We start from the raw sequence: 16,429 nt of genomic DNA, 5'->3' as shown, positions 1-16,429 counted from the left end.
GGTCCCAGATCATCGTAGAGTGCTCTACGCATCCTGGGAAACCTGGAACTCCTGCTTTCTGGCAGTTGGTGTCGATGTAGCAATTCTCTAGCAGGTAGGTGGTCATCCTTCTGGCCAGCACTGAGAAGAAGATTTTTCCTTCTACGTTCAGCAGGGCGATGTTTCTGAATTGGCCGATATTTTGGAGTTTTCTTCCTTCGGGATGAATACCGCTACAGCCCTTTGCCACTCCGCTGGAATGAGTTGCTTTTTCCAGGCAGTTCTCATTAGATACCAGAGCAGTTCAAGTACCTTGGGGCAGTTCTTATAGAGCTTGTAGGGAACTCCATTGGGGCCTGGTGCTGATGAGGACCTTGCCTTCTTCACGGTTTGCCTAACTTCGCTGAGCTTGGGGGGCATGATGTTAAATTCAGCTGTCGGTGGCGCAGGCCGGGGCACGTACCCTGGTGTTCCTAATGGGACGTTTCTTAGCGGATCACTGTACTGCCTTTTGACGTGCTGTTCCATTTGCTCCCTGGTGGTTTCGAGCTTCCCGGACTTTTTCTCCTCCAGCAGTTGTCTGGCGTGCTTGAAGGGATCCTTGAAGAAGCTGGCTCGCTCTTTCTGCTTCCGTTTGCTACGCTTGCGGATGCGTTCAGCTCTGCGGAGCCTGGATAGCCTTTGCCTGACCTCCTCCCACAGGACTTTCAGACCTTCTCTCTCTGGCTGGGTTGCCTTCCTCCAGTTCTTGCGGAGTTGTCGGCGTCTTCGCACAAGCTCGGCGATCTCCTTTTCCCTCCTCCCCATTTCCCTTGGGGCAGTCCTCTGCTTGGAGATAATTTCACCAAACCTGTCTTTGCAGGTCTGGTATATGATGTCCCCAAACAGGTTAAGCTTAGCTTCGGCACCTCCATGCAACCTTTCCTCCAGGATCTTGGTCAGGTCTGTATCCAAAGTACGCCATGCCTCTGCTTCATTTGCCTTTGGCCATTTGAGCTTGTTCCTTCTTGCTGGTTTCTTGGTCTCTGCTTGTGGCTCTGTTCTGTGTGAGATGGTAGAGATTGGGTCTTGGTGCTCACGTGGGGGCTCAGCCTCCACCGAGGGGCTTTCTTCCTCTGTGCCATCTGTGCTTTCAGCAACATTGGGTCCGTTAGCACTGTGGTTTTCTACCTGGCTTCTGGTCCCTCTTGTCTCACCCGCTGCCGCGGTGCAAGGTTGCTGTTGGCCTCTCTGACCACACTTTGCTTTCCCCTGGTGGATTCGCAGTCCCCTGTACGTGGTCACCTTTTCCCATCCGCAAGCACACTTTCGGAGGATCTTCTCCTCATTAACTGGAGTTCTGATGTTCTCGTTATCCGTTTCCGTTGCCATCGTCGTTACCGTGTGGTCCGTCATGTTAGGCCCATCTTTCATCCCGCCTCTCGGAGGGCCTGCGGGTTGTTTTCTTGATTTCTTCGTAGTTAAGGTGGGTGTCCCTCTTGCGAGAGACCAGTGGGTTGGGTAACTAGCCGTCCACTCCCGGTGCGGTCTTTCCCTGCTGCCATCCAGTCTTTCCTGGCTGTCCTCCAGTCTTCCCTGGACTCCAACTGCCCTGTTCACAGTAGTCACTGGGGTTTCCAGAACTTCAGTTAATGAACAGGTAGGTAGTATTTCCTGCTTGGCATTGCTGCCTGTCGCACCTCCTCCAGTGCCCACGGGTCAGCTGCAGGGTCATCAGCCAGGAACCACCATTCACCAACGTTTCACTCCTTTAATCCTGGAACGTCTCCTGGTGGCGGAGCAGTGACAGGGACGTCTCCCTGTCACCCCCTGCAGCTGATAGCTGTTACCCCCTGCGGCTGTTATCGGGGTTAGTTGTTCTTTCCCCAGCTCCTGTCCTTCCTCCTCAGCCAGAGCCAAAAGCTGCCTTTCTCGGCCTCCTCTGCCAGATCTTTTATGGCCTTTCTCAGCTTTCTTCCAGTCACTCCTACGTCCCTCAAAAGGCGTGTGGTTGACAGCCCCACGTAGCCTCGGCAGCCAACTTCTACTGGGTAGATGGTTGTCTTCCAGCCAGCCTCCCGGCACTCAGCAGCCAGCTCCGAGTACTTGGCCTTCTTGCGCTCAAAGGCGGCCTCGATCCCCTCCTCCGATGGTACGGTCAGCTCAATAAGGTGCACCACTCTTGCCTTGCTGGACCACACTACAATATCCGGGCGGAGAGATGTAGTGGTGATCTCCGTGGGGAACCGGAGCTGCCTATTGAGGTCAACCCTCATGTCCCACTCCTGGTCTGGGGAAAAGGGCCTTGCTGCTGTCTCTCTTGGCCTGATGTATCTTTGACCCCCCCCCCTTCCGTGACAAAGCTGGTATGGTTCTCTGCTGGTGGTGATTCTTTGCTGCCCTGTCGACACCCCTCCAGCACCTCCGCTAGTTTCCTCAGGACCTGGTCGTGGCGCCATCTATAGCGCCCCTGAGAGAGTGCGGTCTTGCAGCCCGACAAGATGTGCTGGAGGCTTGCGTTGGGAGCATTGCAGAGTGAGCAGCATTCCTCGTTCCCGAACCATTGGTGAAGGTTACGAGGACAGGGAAGCGTGTCGTAGGTTGAACGAATAAGGAAGCTGATCCTTGCCTGTGGAATCTTCCACAGGTCGGACCAGCTGATGTTCCGGTTGACCACTCCCTCCCAGGTTGTCCACCTTCCTTGTCGGCCCTGCGACACGGCCTTGATCTTATAGCGCTCTTCCTCCATCCTCGTCACCTCCGCCACCACCATCTCCTTCCTCTCCTTGCGGTTGGCCTTAGACCAGAACCGAGGCGCTTCTCCCCATCCTAGCCCTGCTCTTCCTGCCTGGACTCTGCCCATGAGCTCTTGGTGATGCAGCCTACTGACAGCTCGGTCGACCTCAGTTTGGGCTTTCCACTTTCGGCCAGTGGGAACCTTGGCATTGGCGTTCCTTACTGACTGGTCAGTGGACTCTCTTAGTTCGAGGACCAGCCTGGACTTCTCCTGCATATAGCCCAGACTGATAGACTGCAGTGGCAGCTGCAGTGCGTTCTTCCCAAAGAGGCCCGTTTCTGAAAGGCACCGTGGTAGTCCCAGCCACTTTCTGATGAATGAGTTGGCTTTTCCATCCATCTTACTCACGGCAGATGAGGGGATCTCGCTCATTTTCAGAGGCCACATCACCCTCCTGTAGAGTATGAACTGGTAGCACCAGACCTTGTACTTTCCAGGGAGTTGGCTCTGGTCGATCCTTGCCAGGCCGTCCGTGAGTTGTTTCATGACAGTCCTCCCCATCTGTTTATCGGACAGCTCTGCAGTGTACTGCCTCCCCAGGCTTTTGATGGGTTGCTCAGACAGGAGGGGGATTTTCTCTCCCCCGACGACAAAGATGGTGTTGTCGTTTCTGACTCCCCTTCTGAGTGACAGGCTACGGGATTTGGAGGGTTTGATCTTCATTCTGGCCCATGATGTCAACTCATCCACCCTTTTCAGCAGTCGAGATGTACATGCTGCTGTCTGAAGGAGGCTGGTGACATCGTCCATATAGCTCCTCAATGGGGGTAACCTCTGACCAGATGGTGTTTTGATTCCTCCAACCATTTGCCTTGCTCCGATGAGGATTATCTCAAAGGCTGCCACGAACAAGATTGGAGAAATGGCACACCCCATTGCAATTCCCACTTCTAGATGCTGCCACCCGGTGGTGAAGTCCTGGAGGGCAAAGCACATCTGCAGATCGCTGAAGTAAAGCGCTACCAGGTTCTTGATGCAGGGTGGCATGTGGAAGAACTCCAAGGCGTAGTTGATCAGCTGGTGTGGGACCGATCCGTACGCGTTGGCGAGATCGAGCCAGATGACATGCAGGTCGGTCTTCTCCCGCTTGGCCTTCTGGATCTGGTCCCAGATCATCGTAGAGTGCTCTACGCATCCTGGGAAACCTGGAACTCCTGCTTTCTGGCAGTTGGTGTCGATGTAGCAATTCTCTAGCAGGTAGGTGGTCATCCTTCTGGCCAGCACTGAGAAGAAGATTTTTCCTTCTACGTTCAGCAGGGCGATGTTTCTGAATTGGCCGATATTTTTGGAGTTTTCTTCCTTCGGGATGAATACCGCTACAGCCCTTTGCCACTCCGCTGGAATGAGTTGCTTTTTCCAGGCAGTTCTCATTAGATACCAGAGCAGTTCAAGTACCTTGGGGCAGTTCTTATAGAGCTTGTAGGGAACTCCATTGGGGCCTGGTGCTGATGAGGACCTTGCCTTCTTCACGGTTTGCCTAACTTCGCTGAGCTAGGGGGGCATGATGTTAAATTCAGCTGTCGGTGGCGCAGGCCGGGGCACGTACCCTGGTGTTCCTAATGGGACGTTTCTTAGCGGATCACTGTACTGCCTTTTGACGTGCTGTTCCATTTGCTCCCTGGTGGTTTCGAGCTTCCCGGACTTTTTCTCCTCCAGCAGTTGTCTGGCGTGCTTGAAGGGATCCTTGAAGAAGCTGGCTCGCTCTTTCTGCTTCCGTTTGCTACGCTTGCGGATGCGTTCAGCTCTGCGGAGCCTGGATAGCCTTTGCCTGACCTCCTCCCACAGGACTTTCAGACCTTCTCTCTCTGGCTGGGTTGCCTTCCTCCAGTTCTTGCGGAGTTGTCGGCGTCTTCGCACAAGCTCGGCGATCTCCTTTTCCCTCCTCCCCATTTCCCTTGGGGCAGTCCTCTGCTTGGAGATAATTTCACCAAACCTGTCTTTGCAGGTCTGGTATATGATGTCCCCAAACAGGTTAAGCTTAGCTTCGGCACCTCCATGCAACCTTTCCTCCAGGATCTTGGTCAGGTCTGTATCCAAAGTACGCCATGCCTCTGCTTCATTTGCCTTTGGCCATTTGAGCTTGTTCCTTCTTGCTGGTTTCTTGGTCTCTGCTTGTGGCTCTGTTCTGTGTGAGATGGTAGAGATTGGGTCTTGGTGCTCACGTGGGGGCTCAGCCTCCACCGAGGGGCTTTCTTCCTCTGTGCCATCTGTGCTTTCAGCAACATTGGGTCCGTTAGCACTGTGGTTTTCTACCTGGCTTCTGGTCCCTCTTGTCTCACCCGCTGCCGCGGTGCAAGGTTGCTGTTGGCCTCTCTGACCACACTTTGCTTTCCCCTGGTGGATTCGCAGTCCCCTGTACGTGGTCACCTTTTCCCATCCGCAAGCACACTTTCGGAGGATCTTCTCCTCATTAACTGGAGTTCTGATGTTCTCGTATAGTACTGTACGTATAGGTGTGTCAAACTCTGTTTCACTAAGGGCCACATTGTAGTCATGGCTGACCTCGTAAGGCCACTTGTGAATATATATGAATATAAATGTATATTTCACTCATGTAACATATTTTTTAAACTCACAAACTGATGGAATATCAAAAACGTTTGAAATATTTTGTTTCATGATCAGATCATTATAAATATATGCAATTGCATGTTATTTATTTATGTCAAAATGTAAACATTTAGCAATAAAAACAAACTTCCCCGACACATTATTTACAGGCTTTCGCTGGCCACTTAAATGTGGCGAACCCATCTGGCCCAGGGACTTGAGTTTGACACGAGTCAAATCTGAATCATAATATAGAACCATAGTATCTGCTATTATTTATTCATTATTATTAAAAAATATATTATATATTTCTTACATTCATTACAAGTTTTTGTTAGATTTCATTGAGTTATCAATTTATTTATCATACATTCTTTTTTTCTCTTTCTTTCTTCAGTGCTGGTTTTTGCTGTTTTTCCTGCACTGACCTGTAACTTCTCCACTTCTTCTTTGCATTCTCTCTTCAGTTGAAGAAGAGCAGCCTGGTGCTCTGAAACAGACAGAATTGGAAAAAAAGTTACAATTAATAAGATGATTTAACGACCAGTTAGATATAGGGTGCGTTCCATTGATCATTGATAACAATAGAGCTCACTGGCATTATTTATTTCTTGTTGACTGGCAGTTTTTGGCCACTTGAGGGCAGCAGAGCAAAGGCTGACGTGACTGCGCACGCCCAAGAAGTACGGGTAGCACAGTATTTGAAAGCAGCAGTCAGAAAAAGTCTGTTAAGACTGTAAGGCTGGGCAACCTCTGGCTAAATATGGTCCCTAAGCAAAATTGTATAACATTTTTTCCACTTTGTTTTTATTTTTTTTATTCTATGTGAAATTATTTTTGTATAATTCTACTGAAGTTTGAATATAATTTGTTGCATGTTTTGGACTAAAATAAATTGATAGGACATTTTTTTTGAGTGTCCACCCTGAGACTGGAAGGTCGTGAGTTCAAACCCCAGCCGAGTCATACCAAAGACTATAAAAATTGGACCCGATACCTCCCTGCTTGGCACTCAGCATCAAAGTTTGGAATTGGGGTTTAAATCACCAAATGATTCCCGAGCGCGGTCATCGCTGCTGCTCACTGCTCCCCTCATGAACATGGAGATGGGTCAAATGCAGAGGATCATTTCACCACACCTAGTGTGTGGGGGTGACTATTGTTGGAACTTTAACTTTAACTTGTCTACGTTGCATAACGCAATGTGGGAGTGTGATGATGTCATCGCATTTTTGCTTTTACATACCTACCAGTGACTGAGCAGGAAGGGGCTAGGAATACTTTTTCGGTATAATTCCATATGAAGCGCCGTGTGAGTCATTCATTGACATTTTACATGTGCCTCTTCACGCAAACGGATCGCGGGGCCCTACGCACAGCGCGTGTTCTGTGTACAGGGAGGGCGAGAAGCCCTGCTACAACGTGTCCCGGGTTTGTTTGCTGTGGACTCCTGCAGGGCGGAGTTGTGTTTACCTTGGGAGAAGAGTGTTAATTTACCGTTTGATACAATCTATGACTGCACACATCACCAGTGTCTGTATGTTTTGTCTGGAATTGCATCACATCTACAGAATATTCTCAGCACAAATGTGTTTTTATTTCTGATGATCATCATAACGCTTAATAATATTACAGCAGTGGTCAAAATAGTTTTAAAAAGATGATGATTTACTTTGGTAGATAGTGTGTGGGGTGTAAGAAATGTGTTTAATATTGGGGTTGTAGTTTGCTGTAAGAATGGGCGAACGAATCCAAGTACAGTCGTCCCTTGTTTATCACTGTTAATTGGTTCCAGACATGATCGTGATAAACACATTTCCGCAATGTAGGAATCATTAATTATAAATCTAACATTTTCATAACTCGAACGTATAAACTGTTTACTACCTTCTAAATACATTTTCAACATTGTGAGAGCCCTATTTTTTAGTCCATTTAGCCATTTTTATGCTTGAAAATGCTTAATTTAGGAAATTTTTTTGTAGAATGTTTTTAAAAAACTTTTGATGTCGCAAAATTTGATAACAATGTTATTGATACCAATAGCAGTATCAGTATTGGATTAATACTTTTGTAATGAAATCGACATTTTTCATCTCACTTCTATGTTTATTTTATTTTTTTACAAATATCATGGTACTTTCTGTTGCTCATATTGTTACATTGTTGACATTTCATACTTATATAACCTTGTAATGTTTACAAACAAAAGGAATACGTTTTTGTACAGAGGGCTTTGGAGGCAAATAATTTGAATGAGATCACATTGTAGAGGTTGCTTTCGCTTACTTGTTTTGCTCAACAGTATTTACTTTTTTTGCTCAAACAATTGCATGCTGTAACAAAATGAAATATGGGAATAATTACATATTTTTTATACTGTTACATTGCCTTATATTGTTGTAATTATATACAGTATTGTTAACATTGATTGATTGATTGAGAAGTTTATTGACATTTTAAAGAATTTAATCCATGTAATGCTTTAAAAAGGCAAATGGATGGCACAAAAAGCCAAAAGACTTGTTTTCATTGTGGTCCATTAAATATTCATCACATTTGATACATTCAATAATAAAATATATATAACCTGTAACATGTGTATAAAAAGTTTTTTGGGGAAAAAATATTTTGTTTGCCTAAAATATTTGTCCTGTATTTCATTTTGATCAGCGTCATGAGCAACAAATTAAGGCAAAATCACAAAATCCTTTTGTTGCACGCACAACACTTAAGACCTTTAGCATATCAGTATGTGAAATTAGAATGTAATAAGCAAAGAAGTCAATGTACTAATACGATCCAGTTTAAGAAATTGTTCAAACTAAAAAGTGTTTACAAAGTACAAGAAGGAGGAATACTGATATAAAATCTTGAATCTGATTCACATAATCACATTTCATCAAATTTTCAGTAAATTATGTGAATGATTGAAAAAGGAAGTAAACAATTATTTCCAAACAAAAAATGGGAATGATTAAATAAGCTCTGCTTCCTCCTACTCCTTTTTGGACATGTTAGAATGTGAAACTGCAAACATGTGATGTAAACATTTTAACGGTATACATCCATCCATCCATTTTCTACCGCTTATCCCTTTCGGGGTCGCGGAGGGTGCTGGAGCCTATCTCAGCTGCATTCGGGTATACATGTTCGCAACAAATCACCATATTACTTTTTTATTTTCATTATTTGTCGTCTTGTTTACTCTTCTTTGTTAGAACATGTTCGAAATAAAACTTTACAATACAAAAACAAGTTAAAGGCAAAATAACAAAATCATTTAAAGTCTTGAAAATGATCAATTAAAATGTATTGGGCTCAGTATCAGTGTCAGTAATAGGGTCCTTGATCGATACCTAAATTTGCAGTATTGCCCACGCTCTTAAGTGCCCTCCAACAATGTCCCTTGTGGATCAATAAAGTTTGTCTCAGTCTAAGTCTATACTGAAAATTGGGTCTAATGGTTCCTATTGTCTGCATTACTATATGCTATATTATACAATTGTCAGACAATATAATTGAGCTATACTGGATGTTATTAGCTTGTGTGACACAATTCATAAATGACCACTAATGTTATGACAGTCCCTACAAAATCACCATTGTTCATTATTGAATTGTATCTAATCTAACCAGAGTTGTATGTCATTTGGTCAAACATGTTCCAGAAGCATATCTTGACCTAAATCCCACTCTGCAGTACAACTTGTGTTCTGTATAATGTAGAGCCAATGAGGTAAAACAATGTAATAAAACCCAGGTCTGCTTCACCCTTTTAAAGTATGAAAAGACCTCAACTGTTTTTAATTATAAAAATAATAAAACTACTTTAAAGGAAAACTGCACTTTTTTAATTTGCCCATCGTCCACAATTCTTATGAGACAAGAACACACGTTCTTCCCTTTTATGTGTGTTCTAAATAGTGAAAAACTGCCAGTAAGAGGCAGCTAACAATGGAGTTACTGGGAATATGTATATTCTGCCTACAAAGCGTTCTAGGGAAGTGAAGTGAATTATGTCATTTTAATGTGTAATGTGAATGTAAGTGTAACTGCTGCCTCTTGGCCAGGACTTCCTTGGAAAAAAAAAGGTTCTAATGGGATTTTCCTGGTTCAATTAAAAAGAAAAAAGAAAAAAATCTTTATATAGCGCTGTTTCTGTAGTGACTCGAAGCGCTTTACATAGTACAACCCATTATCTACATCTGGGCTATTCAACTACATAATGAAGTTGATATTTTTAAAAGTCCATCAAAATTTGGATGTTTCTTTATAAAGTGCCACCGCAGGTTATATTCCATCAGTTTTCACACTGCACTGTCAATAGTCATTATTCTGCCCTCGCTACTTGTTTCCAGCGTATGCAGCTAACCAGATAGTTAACAGCATAAATAAACAGAAGCTAAGGTTTCTTTACGATTGATGTTCTTTTTTTATTCTTTTTTTTTCCTCAGTTGTATTTCCTTATGTAGGTTTGTAAGATTGAAAATATAAACATTAAACATGTATAATGTCCAATGTGTATTTTACATATATAAAATAGAAGGTTTAGTGTTACTACACAGAAAATATTACACACGTGTGGTTTAACACAATTAAATTTAAGGTGTAGCTTTATGGCCCTCTGCTGTTCAAATTCAGCGCTACGTTTTCACTGCTGTACTCTAGAAAGAGGTTCCGCAGCCTCCGAAGCAGAACCTCCAGGTTCTGTAACAGCTTCTTCCCTCAGGCCGTAAGACTCTTGAACGCATCATAATTATCCCCTCAACTCCCCCCAAAATGGATTAACTCGCTGGAATAAAAAAGATAATATAACATACATCCATAAACGTGGATGCATGTGAAAAAGTGCAATATATTTATCTGTACAGTAATCTATTTATTTATTTATATATATTTATTTATTTTATATATATTATTTATATATATTTATTTATTTATATATGCACCTTATTGCTTTTTTATCCTGCACTACCATGAGCTTATGTAACGAAATGTCGTTCTTATCTGTGCTGTAAAGTTCACATTTGAATGACAATAAAAAGGAAGTCTAAGTCTAAGTCTACATGTATTTAACCAGTTTTGATTGCCAGAGTCAAACAGCCAAAAACCACACGACCACGGATACAAATGACATCAAAAAGTCAACAATTTCAATACATTCATACTTTGTGGTCCAGTTGCTGTTAAAAGTCAGATTTTTGTGGCTTATTTAGATTTTTTTCAGGGTTGATAGTGCTATCTTCTTCTACTCACCAACTGCTGCTTCATTGTGACACACATGATTCGCTGTTGCCCCCCGCAGGGTGGCAGGAGTACTACATACATGAGCGATCCTGCTTTGAATGGTTTCATCAAGCCTATTTGGGTGTAGTCCGGCGGGCCAAACTAAAAGCTTTGGCGGGCCGGATGTGGCCAGCGAGACGCTAGTTGAGTAGCTCTTTTACGCTACATTTAAACCAGTGTAGGTGGGACTGGGAGCAATTTGGGAAAGTGTCTTTCCCAACGCCTGTGACTAGGATGGCAGAAGCGGAATCAAGTTGCTGGCACAACCGCTCTACCAACCGAGCCACGCCACCCCATAACATCTACAAAACATTCGTAACACATTCATAAACCTCCAACAACGTTTTATATGCATGCTATAAGTATGTATGTAATGTAGGAACAGGCATTAGGGATGATACTCGAAACCGGTTTTCCCGGTTGTTTGATAAGAAAAGAACCGAGTCCTCGGATTCGAATCCCTTTTTGAGAACCGGTACCCGTTATCGAGACCACTATAGTAAAGGAAAAGAGTTGATTCTTTATTCGAATCCCGTCCCGACCAGAAATGCTCCGTGGGACATCACAATAAATGACGTCACGTAGCTCAGTCATTAGGCGCAGATAGCGAAAGCAGGAAAACAATGGACGGGAAAAAGCGCTCCAAGGTGTAATAAAGTTCAAAACAAAAGCTATAATCCATCGAATAACTTTACTGAGAGATTTTAGCAGGGTAAAACACATGACGAACACTTTTACGACCAACCGGAAACATAGCAACGCACCTCCTTTACGGCAGCTGTCGCAACGTTCTTAAAACAACCGCAGCACATACATATATATATACACAACATATCTCCCTTTTTTAACTTTTGTTTTTCTTTCCTTGTAAACAAAACAAAATAACACTGTAGATGTGTTGTCTGTCTAATTATAAATAATGCAGACGAGGCGTGTTGGCTGAGTTCTTGATGTTTACTTTCACAGCGTGGCAACATGCAACACTTTTCGGGGCTACCGCGCATGCTCGTAACTCCCGTTGCATGCTGGGTAGTGTAGTTGTTATATTCTCTAGCTCATAACATTTTTCCCCCATAAAGAAATAATGTTAACTCAATAAAGTGTATTTCTTTTTTTAGCTTTAACTTTTCATTTATTAGCATTGTAACCACATTTGCAAATAACTCTTCTCTTCATAGAATGTTCTTTCAATAAAGAAATAAAGTGCAAAAATGTCAAAGCATCATAACAAACAGTTATGTCAAATAGCAGCAGAAGTGCACTTTTTGGAGAGCTGTATTATTTTCAGTTTTGTGCCCAAGGGACTGATTTTATTTAACACTATATTATTATTTATACACCTATAGTGATCACAGAGACAGGTTGTTTTTGTGTTACTGTATATATTTGTTTCTCTGAAAAATCCCACTTAATATACTTTGGGTAACAACAGTCAATATTTATTTTTTTTATTTTATTTTTTTAGGTGGGTAACAGTCAATATTTATTTATTTATTAGATTTTATTTTTTTATTATATAATAAAAGTGAGCTTTTGTTAAACCAAATATTGTGTGTTTTTTTCCATACACAACAACCTATCTGGACTCGATAAGAGAATCGATAAGGAATCGGTTCGATAAGAGGATTCGATAATAGGCTCGAACTCGATAATTCCTTATCAAACATCATCCCTAACAGGCATATTCATGTAATAAGAACATGTCATATTTACAGTGTTTAGCAATCGTTGTTTGCTACCAGTAATGGCAGTTAGTGGCAGACTTGGTGAGAACCTTGGACTGTTATTAAGTAGCACTGTCGCTAAACGTTTCAAATAACAACATAACACAGTGAGTTACACTGTCTGCTTTCACTGATGGGATGGTTGTATCTTTCAGCACTTGTGCGCCCCTTGAGCAGAATAATCTTCACTAGTCAGGTAAATTATGCTTCCTAGCAATGCAGTCCAACTTCTCGGCTTGATGCCACTACCTTCTACTATACAGGTGAGATGTATGATTTGTTACCTAGCATCAACGACTGCTAAGTCGAAGCTAGTAGCTGACTACTCACTAGTAATCGGAGGAGTGTGAGGCAAGGGCATGTGTCACAACGCAAGAAAAGTAGTTCCTCTGTGTTAGCTCTTACCATGACAATGTCGCTATAGCTAGGTTAATATGCAGGTCACGGCATGCAAAACAGATGAATCCAGATTACCTGCCTTGTTAGCCACCTCGTATTAGCAGGTTTTTTCTCTTAAGAACACAAAGCAAAGGGAAAGACGTGGATGATGGACAACATTTTAGAAAATAGATTTTTTTCCCTTTAACTTTGGTAAAGAGGTGCTTATTAGTGTGAGGAACACTGACGTCTTATGACATTGAAGTTTCATGTGAACGCAGAGGCATGTTCGTTCACCAAACGTTTGGTAGAATTCAGAATTGTACGACCTCAGTCGCGTTTAACTCCAGCGGTTTCACTGAATGCAGAATGAAAAAAAATGAATCTGTAGGATTACCTGCTTCAGTATACTTTAAACCAACTTTCTCCTCTTTGGGTGGAGGCCACACGACTTGTAGATGTCCAGGCGTTCGTTCTCCTTCTACTGGGTTGGAGGCTTCTGACTGGGGGAGCCAAATAGCAGTATTAACAACAAAGACAAAGACGATACAATATTAACAGTTGAGGTAACGTTTACATAAACTCATCATATGCATCAAAATCATTGGGCTTTACAATTATTCTTAATAATTGGTCAATCCTGAGACTTCAAAGACTCTTTATTATACATTTATCATATAGAAGAACAGAGATACTGTTTCTCTCTCACCCTGAAATCTGGAGTAGCTTTCCAAGCTCGGGAAAAGTTTGTCATTTGTCATTTCAAAGACCAAAAGAAAAAATGACGCATCCAAGGAACGCCATAATGTTCCCGTAAAACCCCCGCACTTAGAATCCCCCAAAAAACCGACTCAATGTTTGAGTCAAACAAATTATTTTCTCAGCTGCAGTCGATTATGATTACTACCAAGAAGTTAACAGAACGTGGTCTTGTCAAGGTCACATATTCATAATTAGCAATAATTCAATAAATAAAAAAAATTCACATAGATGCACATTCTAAAAGCATTTAACCATAAATATTTACGTTAACAATACAATAAGTACACAAGCTGATGTTATTCCTACTTTAGAGTTAGATGCCGCATTCTTTTCTGGGGTCTTGTTGGAAGTTCTCTCAAAAAATGCTTTCAGTGCATCTTTTTTGCGAGCTGCATCAGATTCCACCTTCTTCAAAGGCTTTGGGGTGAAAAAGGCCTTGAAGGCATGAAAGGCTGCTTCCGCACCTGAAACAGGTGCTTTGGTAGACTCAAATGAGCCTGAGATGTCCTTTTCAGTGTCAAGTTCTTTACCATTGTCAGTGATATTCTCTCTAGTTTCTGCTGGATCTTTGTCTAGAAGTTCCTTCCCCTCCTCGCGCTCATCCTCATCCGGGTTCAAGTTTCCTTTTGGATCAACCTGATTCTCAGGGTAGATTGCAGCGGATCTGACCACGCTCTTCCTCAGGACCTTTAGACCATTAAAGAGGGCAGGGAGCTGGACTTGCTTGTCCGTGGGTGAGCCTGGGGAAAAGGTGGCTCTGGAGATGATGGATCCAGCTAGAGGAATATTGTTTGCAAATGATTGAACAATAATTGTCGAATTATCCTTTGGTCCTGGAGTGATGTCGTCAAAAATGTCACTTTTCAAGCAGAGCTCATCAGCTTGCACAATTGTTGGGTCGTCTTTGACCACATCTTCAACAGCTAGTTCTGTCCGAGTCACAGTTATCAACACACGTTTGGGACTTGTCCTCAAAACAGAGTCTTCACATCCAAAATCGTTTAAAGTCCTGGCGGTGGTGTATTCCTCCTGAGAACCTGCAGACTTCACACTCTGGTTGGGTTCTTCTGCAGAATCCTGCTTGTAGTTCCGTGGTTCATAACAATCACTATCTGAATTTGTACTCTCTGTCAAATAAAGTTCACACCCGACTTGCTTGGTTTGACCTTCGTCCTGTGAGTTTCGTGCCGGGCTACAACGTTCAGACAAGTGAACTTTATCAGGGTGATTTCTGTTCAATTGTCGTCCGAGCACAGAGGAGCTATTTTCAGCTTTTACAGCCGTGGTTTGTTCAGCATTTATTGTATCATCGCCTTCCTTTGCTGCATCACATTGATTTGTCTGGTCTTCAGTTTCTACCTCCAAGTCGGAGGTTGTCTTTTCTTCTTGTCCAACAAGAAATATAACATACGAGCAAGAGTTAGTATCGCTGGGTTCGACAGGAGGTGCCTTAAAATCCTTGTTTGTCTTCATCTCAGCATCCTCCTGTGTTGCATCTGCATTGTGTTCTTCTGATAAAGTCCGGAAAAACGTAAGAACGGGCGACTGTGGCTCCATTTTCTGTTGGTAGGTGTTACTCAGACGTACAACGTTTTAAACTGTCTTGTAAGTCCGGTTTCTTCAGAGAGACTACATGCATCCATGCAACGCTCCCTCATGTAAAACCAGAGCACTCATTTTCTCAACCCACAAGTGGAAACCTATGTTTATTGCACAGAGCAGCCAATGACAGGAGACAAATCCACTCAGCAATGGAAAAGTTTGGTTTCCATGTCCTTGACTTGATGAAGTTCCTCCTCGTGCTCCCTCCGGCATCCCCTTTACCTACTTACGTGCTCTTCCAAAAACTTGCATCATGTTGGACAATCAAAGTATCATAAGAAGCAGATGGTGGCGAGAGCCAGCTCCCCCGGTGGCCGTCAAAAGTCTGTGTAGTCAGAGGAGGCCACGCGGAACAGAAGGAGGGAGGCCACACCTAGTACAGCTGAACAGGACTGCCACGGATCACTTGTGTGAACATTTGGTTTGCAAATACAGAACGGCCGGGAGGACTCTTAGCTCTCGTGTGTATGTGTGTGTGTTGTGAGCAAAGGCAGGCTAATCTGCACAACACCCCCTTCCGAAACCATAAATTTAATCTGCTCACGTGTTATTGGTAGATGCTGAAGTTTTCTCATAAATTTGATTTACTTTTCTTTGAAAATATTACTGCCACAAATACCATTGGCATTTCTTTTGTAAGTTGATTAATTTTAATACAGAACATATGCTATGAATAATAGTCACCAGCTTGTATTAGTTAGTGCTGTCAAATGATTAATTTTAAAAATATGATTGATCCCACTTTTGAATTTAGATTAATCTCAGTTTATTACTTGCTTTATAAAAATAATTTAATAAATACAATTTTATTGTCAGAATGTCATTAAGGAACATTTTCAAACATTTTACTTGAATGCATGTCATTATTTTGCTTAAAACATTGAAACAGTTTTATCTAAAGTCAAACAGCGTGTATTTCGAAGCTAAATTTTCACCAAAGTCTCCTCACTCAGAGGTGGTGTGGCTCAGATGGTAGAGTGACCATCCAGCAACTGGAGAGTTCCTGATTAGGTTCCAGCTTCCGATGTTCTAGTCACGGCCGTTGTGTCCTTGGAGAAGACACCTCACCCACCTTGCTCCCAGTGCCGCTCACACTGGTGTAAGAATGATTGGTGGTGGTCGGCGCTTATTGCAGCTGTGGCTACAAATGTAGCTTACCACCATCCAAGTGGGAATTATGGATTGAATGAATGGTGGGTTCTCTGTTGTCTGTGACACGCTTTGAGTGTCTAGAAAAGTGCTATACAAAATCTGATTCGTATTATTATTATTATTATTATTATTATCATCATCATCTTAGCATCTTTGCACCGGCGTATGAATTGACCTTATCACTGACCGTTTAACAACCCATGTTGCCTTTCAGGTA

General features: G+C 42.9%; 1 protein-coding gene across 1 annotated transcript in view; it reads right to left on the bottom strand.

Annotated features, from left to right (window-relative positions):
* LOC133640755 (formin-like) overlaps nt 1-16,429 on the bottom strand; it is a 95,312-nt gene that overhangs the window by 53,655 nt on the left and 25,228 nt on the right. Inside the window, exons 5-6 of the mRNA XM_062034338.1 lie at nt 13,094-13,199; nt 5,734-5,795 (exon numbers count right to left, since the gene is read on the bottom strand). Of these exons, the coding sequence (XP_061890322.1) occupies nt 5,734-5,795; nt 13,094-13,199 (168 nt within the window). The remainder of the gene's footprint in view (nt 1-5,733; nt 5,796-13,093; nt 13,200-16,429) is intronic.

The sequence above is a fragment of the Entelurus aequoreus genome, linkage group LG23 (genome assembly GCF_033978785.1).
Source record: "Entelurus aequoreus isolate RoL-2023_Sb linkage group LG23, RoL_Eaeq_v1.1, whole genome shotgun sequence".
Classification (NCBI taxonomy): Eukaryota; Metazoa; Chordata; class Actinopteri; order Syngnathiformes; family Syngnathidae; genus Entelurus; species Entelurus aequoreus.
Note: the sequence above shows the minus strand (reverse complement) of the source record. Positions and strands in the feature narration are given on the sequence as shown.